At 49.5% G+C, this 16,844-nt stretch overlaps 1 protein-coding gene across 6 annotated transcripts in view; it reads left to right on the top strand.

The window, feature by feature from the left end:
- CPLANE1 (ciliogenesis and planar polarity effector complex subunit 1) overlaps positions 1-16,844 on the top strand; it is a 1,992,329-nt gene that overhangs the window by 1,417,722 nt on the left and 557,763 nt on the right. For all 6 annotated transcript variants that reach the window (XM_069221234.1, XM_069221235.1, XM_069221236.1 and 3 more), the window contains one exon: positions 155-276. In XM_069221234.1, coding sequence (XP_069077335.1) covers positions 155-276 — 122 coding nt within the window. The remainder of the gene's footprint in view (positions 1-154; positions 277-16,844) is intronic.

The following is a 16,844-nucleotide window of genomic DNA, read 5'->3' as shown; positions in this document are numbered from 1 at the left end:
TGGCATCTCAGTAATCCTTACATAAATGCAGTACATGTGCACAGTTTTATTATCTGTCATAAAACATAGTAATACAGGTACTGGTACTACATCTTAATTTGCCTAATTGTGTTGAATTCTTACTGATTTTTCTTTTTTACCATTCTCATGTCAGAATATCTGCCTTCAACAGTCCCACAGCTGCTGCCACCAGATTTGTACCAAAACCTGAGATTCTTGAATGGGTTGGAAGAACAAATTGTACCATCCAAAACCTCTGATCCTGAAACTGTTCCGGTTAGTGGTTACTTGGTTACTATTTTTTTTATAGCTTACATTATGCTGACTCGAAACTCTACTGGTGCTTAGAGGAGTCACTCGATCTACTTAACTTCATGATTGTATATTTAATTATACTGGTCTGTTTTTAGTTTAGTAACTGATTTCTTTCTTTATCTCTAAGATGCTCTTTAAATGTCAGCCTTACAATAAAGAACACAGTGATGCACGCAGTCATCTTTTCTAATGTATGTTTCTGACCACAGATTCCCCACCTTGAGAATATTGCCCAGGTACCAGACTGGACCTGGAAACTTTTCATAGCAGTGCTCCTGCACACTACTAGGTGGTGCAGTGCGATTCTTTGTTGGCCTAGTTCTGCTCCGAAACTAACGGACTGGAGCAACATATAAGCATCATTCCTCCTCGCTGTCTTCAGGTCTTTTTGTTTCATGCCTTTGAATGTGGATCCATCTCAACCCTGACCAAGGTCGTGCACCAAATGCGCTCCAGCACACCCATTAAACCTACAGCCTGATTCCACAACTGCAGAGCTGTCCTCCGAGACTCGATCAACTTTTTGGATGTGATGCTGACCAGAGTTTACCACTACTCGTAGATGACAATGGTAATGAAGGGAATAATTTGCATCCACCTTCAGATGATAACAGTTTATACATGGTTGCACAGAAGGCTAGTGGTCTTGATACTTTCCCTAATACAGAGTTCATTTTCCCCCTGCGGACTGCCAGCAGAAGAGTGTTTTCTTTGCTTTGGTAATTTGACGCTGCTTGGGCTTACAGTGGCACTCTGTTAAAGGTAAAACAAGTCCTACAACCTGGACCTGCTTTCTCTGATCCTTTGCTGCAAATCAGCAAAGCCCTAACTGACTCTCTGGTGGGCACTTGGTCTAAGCCTTGCTCTTGCCCCCTAGTGAATAGATAGGTAGACAGACTGGAGCTTGGTGGCCCTAATTTCTATGATTCCTGTGCAGTATCCTACTCCTGAGATTTTGGTGGTCCAACATCCGCTAAATGTCCTAATACAGTCTCCACAACTCCCCCGTGCAGGGAGTCCAAAAGGATTGAGGTGTTAAGAAAACACATTTTGGTCCTCTCTGGCTAAAGCCCTTGAAAATAGCCAGGATGCGGCCAAAAGTAGTTTGTGCTGGCATGGACACTACTGATAGCTTGGGGCAAGCGGTTGGCACCAGTGTGATGCTCCATCGTAATCCTTGGGCTCCTCTATCAACAATCCGAAGTTACACCTGACTCAGTCGCAGGGATTTCCTTTTAAAGAAGCTGTCTTAGACCGGGTGCAGTTCGGTGCCTTTCCTCCATTGCACAAGTCTTGGGCATTTGGGCTATGATCCCGTTGTTTCAGCTGCAGTCCTAGGTCTCAATGAGAGCAGTCTAAGGCTTCTTGGCCTGTTAGCCTCCTGCATCTTGTTTGTCCTTTTCGCAAGAGCTCTGCAGTGGGATCCGATATTTCAGGTGGCCTAGCACCAAGAAAACATGTTGGAAACATCATCCAGGTTTCAGCTGAGACTGTACAAGATCTGCAGTGGTAGCTGTTTGCCTGCAACCTTACTTGTGGTAGACCCTTCTTCCCTTCCCAGGCAGAGTTGACAGTGGTGATGGATGCATCATTGCTGGGTAGGAAGGTCATCTAGGATAGATGGAGATCAGAGTACTCTGGTCTCCGATGGAAACCCAGCTTCATTTCAATCTGTTGAGGTTGTGGGCCATTCATCTGGTGTTGAAGACCTTCTTACCATCCATCAAGGCATGGCTGGTATAGGTTCTGATGGAGAGCACCACTGCCTTGGGGTGCTGCAAAAAGCAGGGCAGAGTGGTATTCTCTGTCAGGAGGCTGTGCACCTTTTGGAGGTGGTTGGAACGTCAGGGCATCTCCCTAACTGTGAATCCTTGAACGCCAGGGTGGACAAGCTCGTCTGGCAGTACCTAGTGGATTATGAATGTCAGCTACACCACAAGGTGCCACTGGACATCTGCTGTCAATGGGGAGAACCGTGGGGAGATCTCTTCACCACCATTAAAAACTGTAGTGCTCAAACTTTTGCATGTTGGAGTTCCCAAGAAGGTTCTCCTTAGACATTGCATTTCAGCTGAAGTGGACTTCAGCCTCTGCCTCTACAGCCCAGAGTTTTGGAGAAAATCAGGAACAACTGCAACTAAGTCATCCTAGTGGCCCCGGATTTAGCAAGAAGAATACGGTACCTGGACATTATGAGCATGTGCACCTGCCTTCTGATAAGGCTGCCACTTCAAAAGGATATTGTATCACAGCAGCAAGGCAGAGTACTCCACCTAAACCTGCGCAATGTACACCTTCATGCATGGAGATTGAGTGGAGACAGTTGACAGCATGTGATTTGCCAACCAATGTTGTGGATGTAATCCTGGCTGCCAGATGCCCTTCCATGAAGTCTGAATACGCCTGGCACCCGAACAAATTTGTAGCCTGTTTTAAAATCCATAGAACAGGCTCTTTGCAAGCCAACTTTCAGATGTTTGGTTAATTGTTGGCCTAGCAAGGCCTTGCTGAGGGCCTATTAAAGATGATTTATGTGCCCTCCTGGTCTTTCTGCATTTACCAGACCATTCTACCTGTTTAAATCAGTTGTTGTTATGCGTTTTCCTAAAGGTTTGACACAAGTTACCTCCCCGACTGTTTGTGATGCCAGAGTGGAACCTTAATTTTGTCCTGAAATTTCTCATCTGTACTAACTTGAAAATTATGCACAGCTGCCCATCCCGTCTTCTGACACTAAAGACTGTTCTTATAATCACTTCAGCTCATTGCATGAGTGAGCTGCAGGTTCACTTGATAAAGCCGACTTGCATCAACTTTTGCCCCCAATAAAATTGGTTCTGCAGACCAGACGGCCTTCTAGCCAAAAGCAGTCACTACTTTTCAAGTTCGGCCATCCATCACCCTCCCAACATTCTTTGCCCTGCTCATCCCTTGAAAGAGGAGGAGAGACTCAATCAGGTGGACCATAACAGTGCCTTAACCTTTCTTATAGTTCACACCAATGATTATGTGAACAATCAGCTTTTTTGAGGTTACCTGTGGCAAAAAATGTAGGATGGTACAGAATAGGACTCTGTCAGGGTAGAAAATCCTTTGCATTAAGATCTGCTAGGCACTAGTCAAAAAGCAGCCTCCAGGAGGACTGAAGGCCCACTTCGCCAAGGCTTCCACCACCCTGTTGGCATGCAGGGTGCCTATCCTTGACATCTGTCAAGCCGCTATGTGGATGTTGGTGCACACATTCACAAAGCACTACTTTTCTTCCAGGGTATCTTCATCAATAGTCATAAACACTGAATATTCCCGCCCACATGCAGAGAATAGGTAAACATACATGTATATGCACTAAATGTATATACCTGATATTGACTTCTAGTTGCAGATTCCTTATCTTTGCATTTCCCCAGGCGTCAGACTGGATCCAGAGATTTTCTTCGACCAGTACCTCTGCGCGCCGTCAGGTGGCGTCGGTCAACTCCGCGGACGCCGTTGGCGTAGTGTTCGCTGTGATGACGTTGTGGTCATATAGGCCCCGGCGCGCTGACGTCAGTTCTTTTCTTTCCGTGCAGATCCAGAGAGAGCTACCTCAGTAATTTTTTGACTACGTCGACAGTTTTGTCGAAGTTTTTGGTGAGTTTGTGGTTGTGTCGCGGGATGTCCTGCAAGACTGGATTCAAGACCTGCGACTCCTGTCACTGAACTATGTCGGCGATGGATCCGCACCTCGTGTGTCTTTGGTGCCTGGAGCGCAATCACGACCCGAAGTTGTGCTCCGACTTTCGGGCCATGAACCCGAAAGCTTTGCAGGAGCAGTCCCTAAAGCTCATGGTGGCCCGACACTCGACTCCATGACGCTCATGGTCTCGTTCGAGAGGAAGGTCTTGAGACCGGCTGCGTAGTCACCTCCACTCCTCGTCCTCCAAGTCATCAGGACATTCGGGTCACAAAAAGAAGTCATAGAGGAAGGACAAGCGTTCTTCAACTTCACCCCGTCAATCAGATGATGCGATGCGGGAAGAACGTCGACGCTCTAGGCCCCTGTACACTGAGCCTTTATCTGGGTCGGCTCTGCGCTTCCCTGACTTCACGGGAGCTGGAGCCACCCCTGCCCAACTTAAAGAATTTTAGGAGGCCATGCGCCTCTTTTTTGGGCAGTCCATCCTGCCTTCGGGCACAAGTGAGTCATTGGGGGCTCCCTCGGGTTCAAAGTCGTTGGCTTTGGCTCCGGAGGGCCCCTCCGGATCCAGTCGCGGATCCGTCCCAACGCCGGTCGTATAGCGGCGACCGGGTCAGATGTCGACGATCCCGACATCGGTTGGGCCCACAATCGACATTGATCCCATCCTCAATACCCGACAACCCGGAGCTGGAACGATATCGCTTGATGCTGATTCCGTTCTCTATTGGCTCTCCTGGGCCCAGGGTTGATCCAGACCCTTATTTTCGTGGGTATGGATACAGGGAGAGTATGGAGGGGATGCTGGACCCTTTAGAGTACTAGCTTGACCCCCAAATGGACTAGGTGCAGGATTAGGGTGATGTCAGTGGTCTAGACACCTCCCCTGACACTGGTATGCTTTCTCTTCCTAGCGTGGCTACGGAGGAGGGTGCTTCTTATTCCATGGTGGTGAGAAGGGTGGCTGAGGTCCTGGACCTCGAGCTTCCTTCTGTGGAGGTTAGGCCTTATATCCTAACTGACGTGCTTCAGCTGGGGCCTTTCGAGACCCTTCTTCCCTTTAATGAAGCACTGACAGACATCCTTTTGGGTACTTGGTCCAGACCCAGCACAGGGGCTCCTGTGAATAGGACGATTGCCCACCGCCATCGGCCTGCGCCGTCAGACCCGAAATTCCTTACCTAACACCCCACGCCTGGGAGCCTTGTCATCCAGGCTTCTTCTGCTTCTTCATCTGGCGCATTCCCTGCTGCACCCCCAGATAGGGAATCAAAAAGACTGGATAGTTTTGGGAAGTTGTTTCCTTCCAACAGATTAGCTCTGCGGTCCGTGAACACTGCATGCCTTTTTGGCCGCTGTTCCCATACTCTCTGGGATACAGTCACACAAGTGCTGCCTGCAGTTCCGGAGGAGGCCCGGACTGTCCTTTCCCAAGCCGTAACAGATGGGAGGTATGCAGCAAAGTTCATGATTTGTTGTGGACTGGATACAACAGACTCCCTGGGCAGATTCTCCCTGGCTGAGAACATCAGGCTTTTCAGGGGATGTCCAACAATCCTTGATGGACATGCCCTGTGATGGCACACGTCCCTTCGGAGAGACGAAGACGAAGAAGGACTGCTGACCTGAAGCCCTGCAGAGAAGACGGAGACACCAACTGCTTTGGCCCCAGCCCTACCGGCCTGTCTCCCCACTTCGAGAAAAACTGCAACAGCGACGCGTCCCCCAGGGTCCAGCGACCTCTGAAGCCACAGAGGACTACCCTGCATCTAAAAGGACCAAGAACTTCTGAGGACAGCGGCCCTGTTCCAAAGAAACTACAACTTGCAACAAAGAAACAACTTTTAAAGGACTGCATGTTTCCCGCCGGAAGCGTGAGACTTTCCACTCTGCACCGGACGCCCCCGGCTCAACCTGCGGAGAAACCACACTACAGGGAGGACTCCCCGGCGACTGCGAGCCCGTGAGTAGCCAGAGTTGACCCCCTTAGCCCCCACAGCGACGCCTGCAGAGGGAATCCAGAGGCTCCCCACTGACCGCGACTGCCTGCTTTAAAGAACCCGACGCCTGGTAAAGACACTGCACCTGCAGCCCCAGGACCTGAAGGATCCGACCTCCAGTGCAGAAGCGACCCCCAGGTGGCCCTCTCCCTTGCCCAGGTGGTGGCTACCCCGAGGAGCACCCCCCCTTGCCTGCCTGCTTCGCTGAAGAGACCCCTGGGTCTCCCATTGAAACCTATTGCGAACCCGACACCTGTTTGCACACTGCACCCGGCCGCCCCGTGCCGCTGAGGGTGTACTTTCTGTGCTGACTTGTGTCCCCCCTCCCTCCCCGGTGCCCTACAAAACCCCCCTGGTCTGCCCTCCAAAGTCGCGGGTACTTACCTGCTGGCAGACTGGAACCGGGGCACCCCCTTCTCCATTGAAGGCCTATGCGTTTTGGGCACCATTTTGACCTCTGCACCAGACCGGCCCTGAGCTGCTGGTGTGGTAACTTTGGGTTTGCCCTGAACCCCCAATGGTGGGCTACCTTGGACCCAACTTTGAACCCTGTAGGTGTTTTACTTACCTGCAAAACTAACCAAAACTTACCTCCCTAGGAACTGTTGAAAATTGCACAGTGTCTAGTTTTAAAATAGCTTATTGCCATTTTTGCTAAAACTGTACATGATATTTTGTTGATTCAAAGGTCCTATGATACCTGAGTGAAATACCTTTCATTTGAAGTATTACTTGTAAATCTTGAACCTGTGGTTTTAAAAATAAATTAAGAAAATATATTTTTCAATATAAAAACCTGTTGGCCTGGAGTAAGTCTTTGAGTGTGTGTTCCTCATTGCCTGTGTGTGTACAACAAATGCTTAACACTACCCTCTGATAAGCCTACTGCTCGACCATACTACCACAAAATAGAGCAGTAGAATTATCTAATTTTGCCACTATCTTACCTCTAAGGGGAACCCTTGCACTCTGTGCACACTATCTCTCACTTTGAGATAGTATATACAGGGCCAGCTTCCTACACAGTGCCACTCAGGTGTTCACGTAAGTGATTGTAATGGTGGTAGCTCATCTGCACAGGTTAGGGGTCGCGGTCTTCCCCTACCTCGATGATTGGCTGTTGAAGGCGAATTCGCCCCCAGATGGTCGTCTCCCACCTCCAGACTACGGCAAACCTTTTGCATTTGCTGGGGTTCACTATCAACGTGCCGAAGTCACACCTGACTCCTTCTCAGACGCTCTCTTTCATCGGAGCTGTTCTGGATACAGTGCAGTTCCGGGAATATCCTCCCGAAAAGCGAGTCCAGGATATTCGGGCTATGATACCGATGTTTCAGCCTCTGTCCTGGATTTCGGTGAGAATGACTCTGAGGCTGCTGGGCCTCATGGCCTCCTGCATCCTTCTGGCTCAAAATGCCAGATGCATATGCGGGCTCTGCAGTGGGACCTGAAGTTATAGTGGGAGCAGCATAAGGGGAATCTCTCCGACAAGGTCCAGATCTCAGAAGGAACTGCGAGAGACCTGCAGTGGTGGTTAACGAATCAGCATTGGGATGGGGTTGCCACATGGGAGAGGCGAAGATCAGAGGCATCTGGTCTCCGGTGGGCTCCATCAATCCTCTGGAGCTCTGAGCGATTCAACTAGCATTAAAAGCATTTCTCTTCCAGGGGATCCTCATCAATAGTCATAAACATTGAATATTCCCGCCCTTGTGCGGGGACCCCGGAGCATATATAAAATATATACACATTATACATGTGTAACAAACAGTCATGCAGGCTATCATGTTAAAAACAGGCTAAAATGCTTTATTTCTATGAAGGTTTTTTTTTTTTTTTTTTTTAAATACTACAATAGAGCCTAAATAAGTACCCAAGCTCCTAAGACTAGACTTGGGGAAGTAAGCAGTAGCAAACTCTAGTGAAAAAATAGAGAAAACTGCATTGAAAAACAATGAAGCATTCTTAGCCAATATGCTACATGTAGGTTAACACAGGAGAACCATAAAAACTTTGGCACTGTGCCTTTAAGACCCTGAGCACCTCCAGTATCCCACCATGCCTCAGGGGTGAAGGAAAGGTGACAGTTGGTTCACAGTTAGGTCAGTTCTTTTTTCCGGCTTCTTCTGAGAGGATCCTGGAGCATTGAGCTCTCAGTTTTTCTGAGTTTTCCTCAGAAAAATTCTTTAAAAAAGCGTTTTTTCACTTTTCACTCGACAAGTAACATCTTTGTCTGAGCTAGGAAGGTTTTTTCTGACAGAAAAATGCCTTCTCTTTTTGTCAAATGCCCTGCTTGTGGGAAGAAGAAGGCCCAGTCAGATCCCCACTCTCTGTGCATAGTGTGCCTGCCTCAGAGTCACTGCCCTGACACTTGTAAGTACTGTAAGAACATGTCTAGGAGGACTCTGAAAGACAGAGAGAAGATCCGACTTCATGGGCTTCAGGAGAGGAAAAGAACATCGTCCTCCTCACTCCCCAGGCACCCAGAAGGCCATTCTCAGGAGAGAATGGCCCGGTCGACGTCGACAGGTAGGAAAATACCTGTTTGTTCACCGTCGACGTCGTCGCTACCACCGTCCCACCGGCATAGATCGCCGTCGACGGCGACACACCCGACGTCGAAGGGAACGACGTCGAGGGAACATCAGAGCAGGGGCAGGTCTCCGTCGACGGCAGCCCGCCGATCGACGTCGAGCCATCGCCGGCATGCCCGGTCGCCGCCAAAGGCTGTGCGCCCCCCGACGTCAGGACACACGACGTCGAGATCTCCACGACGGCACGAGAAACATCCGCCGTCAACCTCCCATCGCTCCACGTCGAGGCACACGACGGCGAGCAGGTCGAGGTCCAAGGAACGCCGTTCGACGTCAAGGCACTCAACGTCGAGGCAATCAACGTCGAGGCAGGACCGACCGACTGGGCGTCCTTCGACGTCGAAACAGCCATCGACGTCAACGCAGGTTTTACCTGTCCAACAGGGAGCAGAACATCGCCCCTCGCCAGACAAGGCTCCGTCTCCAGTGGTCTCCATACCGAGCGACTCTTCTCGGTCAAGAGCATCTCCTGGGCATGTCTCGCCCATCAACCTATCTCCGAGATGGCTGGAGAGCCTCAACAGACCAGCGGCCTCCCCAGATTCGCAATATTCGCGAATGTATTCACCCACTGCCTCCCCGCCAAGAACGCCATCGCCGACAGCCGGGCGGAACGGGCTCGTTCAGCTCCTCGACAGCCGACCGCGAGGCCTAGGCGCTCGGCTACAGCGTCCCGCAGCAGATCTCGCTCTCAACGGAGATCCAGGTCGCGCTCAAGAAAATCACCCTCTTGGTCTTCATCAGGTTCTTCTGTCGGGCGTTACTCACCTACTCTTACAGATTCACCACCTGCTAGAGTCTCACCAGTGGATGACATAACCACTTTCAATGAGGTGTTGCTAAGAGGAGCGCAGAAACTCAATATAGAGGTTCCAGAACCGTCTACCTCCTCATCAATCATCTTTGAGACGCTACAACAGAGATCAGCGTCGAAAAAGTTGCTGCCTCTAGTGCCTGGTTTGTTGCAGCCAACCATGGACACTTTTCTGGCCCCAGCCTCGCTTAAGTCTGCCCCGGCTCGGATTCTTAAAAAGTACAAGGCTCCAGAACAAGACCCTTTATTCCTTAGGAAGGATCCGCCACCAGACTCAGTGATCATAGCTGCCGCCCGAAAGACCCACTCGGTGGCATCTTCATCCACGGTACCCCCGGATAAAGAGAGCAGGCATTTAGACTCTCTGGGAAGAAAGATGTGTGGGACAGCGGCTTCAGCAATGAAGGTCTCTAGTGCGTCTGCGCTCCTGGGCAGGTACGATCGTTCTCTGTGGGATTCCCTCAGTAGATTTACAGAAAAACTGCCCAGAGAAGACAGGCAAGATTTCCAAGAGATTCTACAGGAAGGATGCCTGGTATCTAACCAAGTTATCAGCGCGGCAGCGGATGGGGCGGATTTGGCGGCTCATGGGTACGCACATGGTATCTGTGCGAGGAGATCTTCCTGGCTGAGGCTCACTGGCTTGAAACAGGAGGCACAACAACGTATCCTGAATCTCCCATTTGCCGGGAATTCTCTATTCGGTGCCCATGCAGACGAAGAGATGGCCCGCATGAAGACCGAGGTGGATACCATGAAGGCGGTAGGCCTCGAAAGAAGGAAAGATTTCAGGCGGAGGTACAGACCGTACGATAGACGCCCTTTCCAACAGAGGGTTCAAACCCCTCATTGGTCGCAAAGGTCTCAGCAACGACAGGGACGCCCTCTGTTTCAGCGAAGAAACACAAGGGAGCGAGGGTCAAGCAGACCTCAACAGTCCACTCCAAAAGCACCCACTAAGCAATGAAGTCTCGCTTCCCTCGACACTGTACACCACTCCGGTGGGGGGAAGTATTATTGCTCATCTTCACGAGTGGCACTCTATCACAAGAGACAAATGGGTGCTCAATATTGTCGAACATGGCTATTCTCTCCTTTTCAAGCAGCCTCCACCACACTTGCCACCAACCAAACACAATCCGGCTCATCTCACCTTGCTACGCAAGGAGGCTCTCGCCCTCCTAAGAAAGAATGCCATAGAAAGGGTTCCACCTGCCCACAGAGGAAAGGGGGTCTACTCCCGTTACTTTCTAGTAGCAAAGAAGGGTCAACAGGGCGTTTTCAGGCCAATCCTGGATCTAAGACTGCTGAACAAATACATAAGAAAGCAGAAGTTCAGAATGCTAGCGCTTCACCAAATTTTCCCTCAACTGCATCAGGGAGACTGGATGTGCTCCATCGACCTGCAGGATGCGTATTTCCACATCCCAATAGCTCCAAAGCATCGAAAATTCCTGCGCTTTCGAGTAGCGTTACAGCATTACCAGTTCAGGGTTCTACCCTTTGGCCTGAAATCTGCTCCAAGAGTTTTCTCGAAATGTATGGCAGTGGTGGCGGCGCATCTACGAAGACAAAGGATATACATATATCCATACCTAGACGACTGGCTACTAAAGGCTTCTTCTCCGGAGCAGGCGAGAAGCCATCGGGACATTGTACTAGGAGTTTGCGAAGCTCTAGGTCTTCAGGTCAATTACCAGAAGTCAAACTTGACTCCAACGCAGAGTCTTCACTACCTAGGAGCTATCATAAACACAGAACTACAAAAAGTGTATCCTTCGGAGGAACGACTGTCCTCAATAAACAAGAAGTGCCAGGACCTGTTGAAAGCCAGCGCACCTACGGCACGTCAGGTGACATCACTACTGGGCTCCATGGCATCGTGCATCTTTATTGTCCCAAATGCCAGACTCCACATGAGACCCCTCCAAGAGGCATTGGAGGCCAATTGGAGCCAAAGAACAGGTCGCTGGGAAGACACAATGCGGCTACCGGAGGTAGCACTTCAGTCATTGAGATGGTGGATGCACAGACCTCACCTGTCAGTGGGCGCTCCGTTTCACCAGGTACTTCCATCCGACACTCTGGTAACGGATGCGTCTCTTCAGGGATGGGGGGCTCATCTGGGTCCTTTTCAAGCGCAGGGTCTGTGGTCAGACAAGGAGAAGCAGTACCACATCAATCTGCTAGAACTCAGAGCGGTCCATCTGGCTCTCAAGTCTTTCACACCGATAATTCAGGGGAAAACTCTATTGATACAGACGGACAATACAACCACGATGTATTACTTGAACAAACAAGGGGGAACGAGATCCCTACCCCTTTCACGAGAGTCCCAAGCGATATGGCATTGGCTCCTGGCCAGAGGAATTTCAATCACAGCAGTTCACCTGCCAGGTCAGCAGAACGTAGAAGCAGACTTTCTAAGCAGACACCTGGAGGACGTTCACGATTGGGTCCTGCACGACGAAGTCGCAGAATACATCTTCGCGCAATGGGGTCGGCCTCAACTGGACCTCTTCGCAGACGATGTAAACAGGAAATGCCCAGACTTCGCATCCAGGTTCTACCGTCCGGGATCTCGAGGGAATGCCCTATTGATCGACTGGTCAGGGACATTTCTTTACGCTTTTCCGCCGATTCCCCTCATTCCGGCAGTAATCAGCAAACTTTACGGATCCAGGACCAGAATGATTCTTATAGCGCCACAATGGCCTCGACAATTCTGGTACACGGATCTCCTCAACCTGTCGGAAAAACCTCACAGGAGGCTGCCGTGCAGACCGGATCTTCTGAGCAGAATGGAGGGCAGGATTCTGCATCCCAACCTACCCTCTCTGAGCTTAACAGCATGGCTCCTGAATTCCTGCAGTATGGGCACCTAGGACTCTCGCAGGAGTGCATGAACATCTTGAAAGAGTCCAAACGGCCTTCCACGCGGCGTTCCTACGCTTTTAAGTGGAAGAGATTCTACATATGGTGCTGTCAGCAAGGCCATAATCCCATACGGGCGCAGGAGGACGTCATACTGTCCTATTTGCTTCACCTAGCGAAATCCGGTCTGCAGGTATCATCTATTAAGGTACATTTGTCTGCTATTACTGCCTATCGCAAGTCACCTTCTCAGGAATCCTTCTTTACGAAACCTGTAGTCAAGGATTTCTTAGAAGGTTTGAAGAAAGTTTTTCGGCCAATTCGGAGGCCTTCTCCTCCGTGGGAACTGAACATAGTCCTAGCAAAACTTATGGGCCCTCCTTTCGAGCCTATCCATAAGGCCTCCTTACAACACCTTACGTGGAAAACGGCTTTTCTGGTGGCCATTACTTCAGCGAGGAGGGTCAGTGAGATCCAGGCCTTGTCTGCAAAAGAACCGTACACGGTTTTTCATGACAATAGAGTAGTTCTACGAACTCACCCATCTTTCCTTCCGAAGTTGGTGTCAGAATTCCATATTAATCAGACCATAACTTTACCGACGTTCTTTCCCAATCCGGAAACTCCGGCTGAGAAAGCATTGCACTCATTAGACTTGAAAAGAGTGCTGAAATTTTATCTGGACAAGACAAAATCGATTAGACACTCTAACCGCTTGTTTGTGAACTATGGTCATTTAAGGACAGGAGAAGCAGCATCTAAGCGAACAATATCAAGATGGATAGTTTCTTGTATTGTTAATACTTACCAGCTAGCTAATAGACAATTGCTAGCGCGGCCTAGAGCGCATTCCACAAGGGGAAAAGCGGCTACTGCTGCTCTCCTTAACAATGTTCCTATATCTGAGATTTGTAAGGCTGCTACATGGAAGTCTGTCCATACTTTTACAAGACATTATTGTTTAGACTCAGATGCAAGAGCGGATGCCCAAGTGGGGCAGGCCTCTCTAAGGAATTTATTTGCGTAAGACATGTCTATTCCTGCACTTCTATCGGACAGTCCGCTGGGTTTAGGGATGGGCTTGCTAATCTATTCAATGTTTATGACTATTGATGAGGATCCCCTGGAAGAGAAGGATAAGTTACTTACCTGTAAATCCTAGTTCTCTTCCAGGGGTATCCTCATCAAAGTCATAAACAACCCACCCTCCTCCCCGGACGCACGTCTACTGGAAGTGCAGGACAGACAGTATTTTGATTCAATTATACAAATTGTCACCGTAAAAAGAACTGACCTAACTGTGAACCAACTGTCACCTTTCCTTCACCCCTGAGGCATGGTGGGATACTGGAGGTGCTCAGGGTCTTAAAGGCACAGTGCCAAAGTTTTTATGGTTCTCCTGTGTTAACCTACATGCAGCCTATTGGCTAAGAATGCTTCATTGTTTTTCAATGCAGTTTTCTCTATTTTTTCACTAGAGTTTGCTACTGATTACTTCCCCAAGTCTAGTTTTAGGAGCTTGGGTACTTATTTAGGCTCTATTGTAGTATTTAAAAAAAAAAAAAAAAAAAACCTTCATAGAAATAAAGCATTTTAGCCTGTTTTTAACATGATAGCCTGCATGACTGTTTGTTACACATGTATAATGTGTATATATTTTATATATGCTCCGGGGTCCCCGCACAAGGGCGGGAATATTCAATGTTTATGACTTTGATGAGGATACCCCTGGAAGAGAACTAGGATTTACAGGTAAGTAACTTATCCTTCTTCCCTCCCTCAAGGGGAAAGCAGTGCAGGTGTTCACAGACAACACCACCGCCATGTGGTATTGCAACAAACAAGGCGAAGTGGGGTCGTGGACCCTTTGTCAAGAGACCTTTCGCCTCTGGACTTGACTGGAACATCAGGGCATTTCCCTGGTGGTTCAACACCTGGCAGGCTCCTTGAATGCCAGAGCAGAGAAACTCAGCCGACGATGCGTGGTCGATCACAAATGGCGTCTACATCCAGAGTTGGCACAAGGTCTCTTCCTGCAGTGGGGAGAACCTTAGTTATACTTGTTCGCCTTCGTAGAGAACGCACAGTGTTAGCTGTTTTGCGCCTTGGAGTTTCCAAGGCGGTACTCACTCGGTAGCGCTTTTCGTTGCGAGTGGAATTCAGGCTTCCTGTATGCCTTTTCGCCTATACCACTTATGCCCAGTTCTGAGGATCAGGCAAGACCGGGCCCCAGTAATACTGGTGGCTCCGGACTGGACAGAAGAGTCTGGTATCCCGAGCTCTTGAACATGGCCATAGTTCCTCCAAGCAGACTGCCCCTTCGGGAGGATCTTCTTTCACAGCAGCAGGGGAGGGTCCTCTACCCGAACCTGTCAACTCTGCAGCTTCATGCGTGGAGATTAATGGGCGACAGTTGACGTGTTTTGACCTGCCACCCGAAGTCTGTGACGTTATCTTGGCAGCCAAGCATCTCTCAACGAAAACTGTATACGCCTGTCGTTGGAAGAAATTTGTGGCATGGTGCATCGACAAATCTGTCGATCCTCTATCTGCTCCTCTTTCTCAAATCCTTCTCTTTATTCTTTCCCTTGCCCAGCAGACTCACTCCTTGGACACTCTTAAGGGATATCTCTCTGCTATCTTGAGGTTACCAGATCAGCCTTCCTTATTTAAATCTCCCATAGATGGGTAGTTTCTTAAATGCCTCACACATCTTTCCTCCTATCCCATTCATCATGCCCCAATGGGATCTCAACTTGGTCTTAACGGACCTTATGTATACCCCGTTTGAACTGCTTTACAACTGTCCTTTATGACTCTTAACTGACTGTCTTTTTAGTTGCCATTACTTCTGCCCACAGAGTTAGTGAGCTCCAGGCTCTGTCATCTAAGCCACCTTTTCTTGCCATACATCCTGACAAAGTGGTGCTTCGCACAAGAGCTTCCTTTCTACCTAAGGTAGTGACACCCTTCCATGTCGGACAGTCCATCACTTTGCCTACCATTTATGCACCCCCACATCCCTCTCATGAAGAGGAGAGACTCCACCGTCTGGACCCAAAAAGAGCGTTGGCATTCTGTCTTGATTGTACCATGACTTCCGGGTGGACGATCAACTCTTTGTGGGATATGTGGGTGTAAAGAAGGGGAAGGCGGTGCAGAAGAGGACCATTTCACGATGGGTATTCTTATGCATCAAAATGTGCTACACTCTGGCTAAAAACCAACATCCCGAAGGTTTGTGAACTCACTTCACTAGAGCTACTGCTGCTACCACAACGCTACCACGGGCGTTCCAGTCCTGGACATCTGTCAGGCAGCGACGTGGGCATCTCTGCACACTTTTACCAACACTACTGTCTAGACAATCAGGTCCGAAGAGACAGCTACTTTGGACGTTCGGTCCTGCAGAACTTCTTGGTGTGATCTTGGTTTGCATCCCACCTTCGGGGATGGTATTGCTCGGGTATCTATTCAAAGGTAAGGAATCTGCAACTAGATGTACAAGTTATTTACCTTCGGTAACAATATATCTGGTAGAAATATATTCTAGTTGCAGATTCCTTACAAACCCGCCCATCCTCCGCGCACTGCAAACTGATTTCCAGGGACAGGAACTTCCCCTCAAGGACCCTAGTTTTGGCGCTGCACTCTATTTTCTTCATGGCTCCGTGCTATGGCGTGGAAAGATATGAAAAGAAACTGACGTTGGCGCGCCGCTGTGGCACATGTATGCGTACGTGATGTCATCACGGCAAATACAACGCCAACAACGCCCGCGGAGTCGACCAACGCCACCTGATGGCGCGCAGAGGTACTGCTCGAAGAAATATCTCCGGATCCAGTCTGACGCCTGGGGAAACTCAAAGGTAAGAATCTGCAACTAGAATATGTCTCTACCAGATATATCGTTACCGTAGGTAAGTAACTTGGACACACATATGTATATATAAGAGTAATAATCTTAGTACATTTATATCATATACATGTGTAAAACAAAAAATCTGATAGAGACTTCTAGCTTCAGCTTCCTTACCTTAGAATTCCCTGGCGTCAGCTTCGAATCCGGAGGTTTTTGTGAGCAGTACCCTGCACGCGCCCCGTCGGACGGCGACGTTCGGATCCGCATGCGTCGACCAGCTCCGCGTGCGTCATCAGCGCCGTTGGAGTAGTCTATGACGTCACGGTTATCTATATAGACGCCGTCTCGGCGCGCGTACGTCAGTTCTTTTCCTTCCGCGCCGGTTAAGCGCAGTTTTGGAAAGAGCTACCCTGCTTCGACGGTTTGTCGATGCTTTTGTTTTGACTGTTTGTTTGGAGTCATGTCTTCGAGAAAGACAGGATTCAAGCCGTGTGGTGCGTGTCATCGCACCATGTCGGTGATGGATCCACACCAAGTTTGTCTTTGGTGCTTGGACAAGGACCACGATTCCACCTCGTGCTCCGATTTTTGGGCCATGGCGCCGAAGGCCTTGAGGGAGAGATCCCTTAAGCTTCTTGCAGCCCGGCAGTCGTCTTCGGTCGGCGCGACTCCGCGGAGGTCACGGTCCCGCAGTAGGAGGAGGTCGCGG

This window comes from Pleurodeles waltl, chromosome 1_1 (genome assembly GCF_031143425.1).
Source record: "Pleurodeles waltl isolate 20211129_DDA chromosome 1_1, aPleWal1.hap1.20221129, whole genome shotgun sequence".
Classification (NCBI taxonomy): domain Eukaryota; kingdom Metazoa; phylum Chordata; class Amphibia; order Caudata; family Salamandridae; genus Pleurodeles; species Pleurodeles waltl.
The sequence above is the reverse complement of the archived record's forward strand: the minus strand, read 5'-3'. Positions and strand labels throughout refer to the sequence as shown.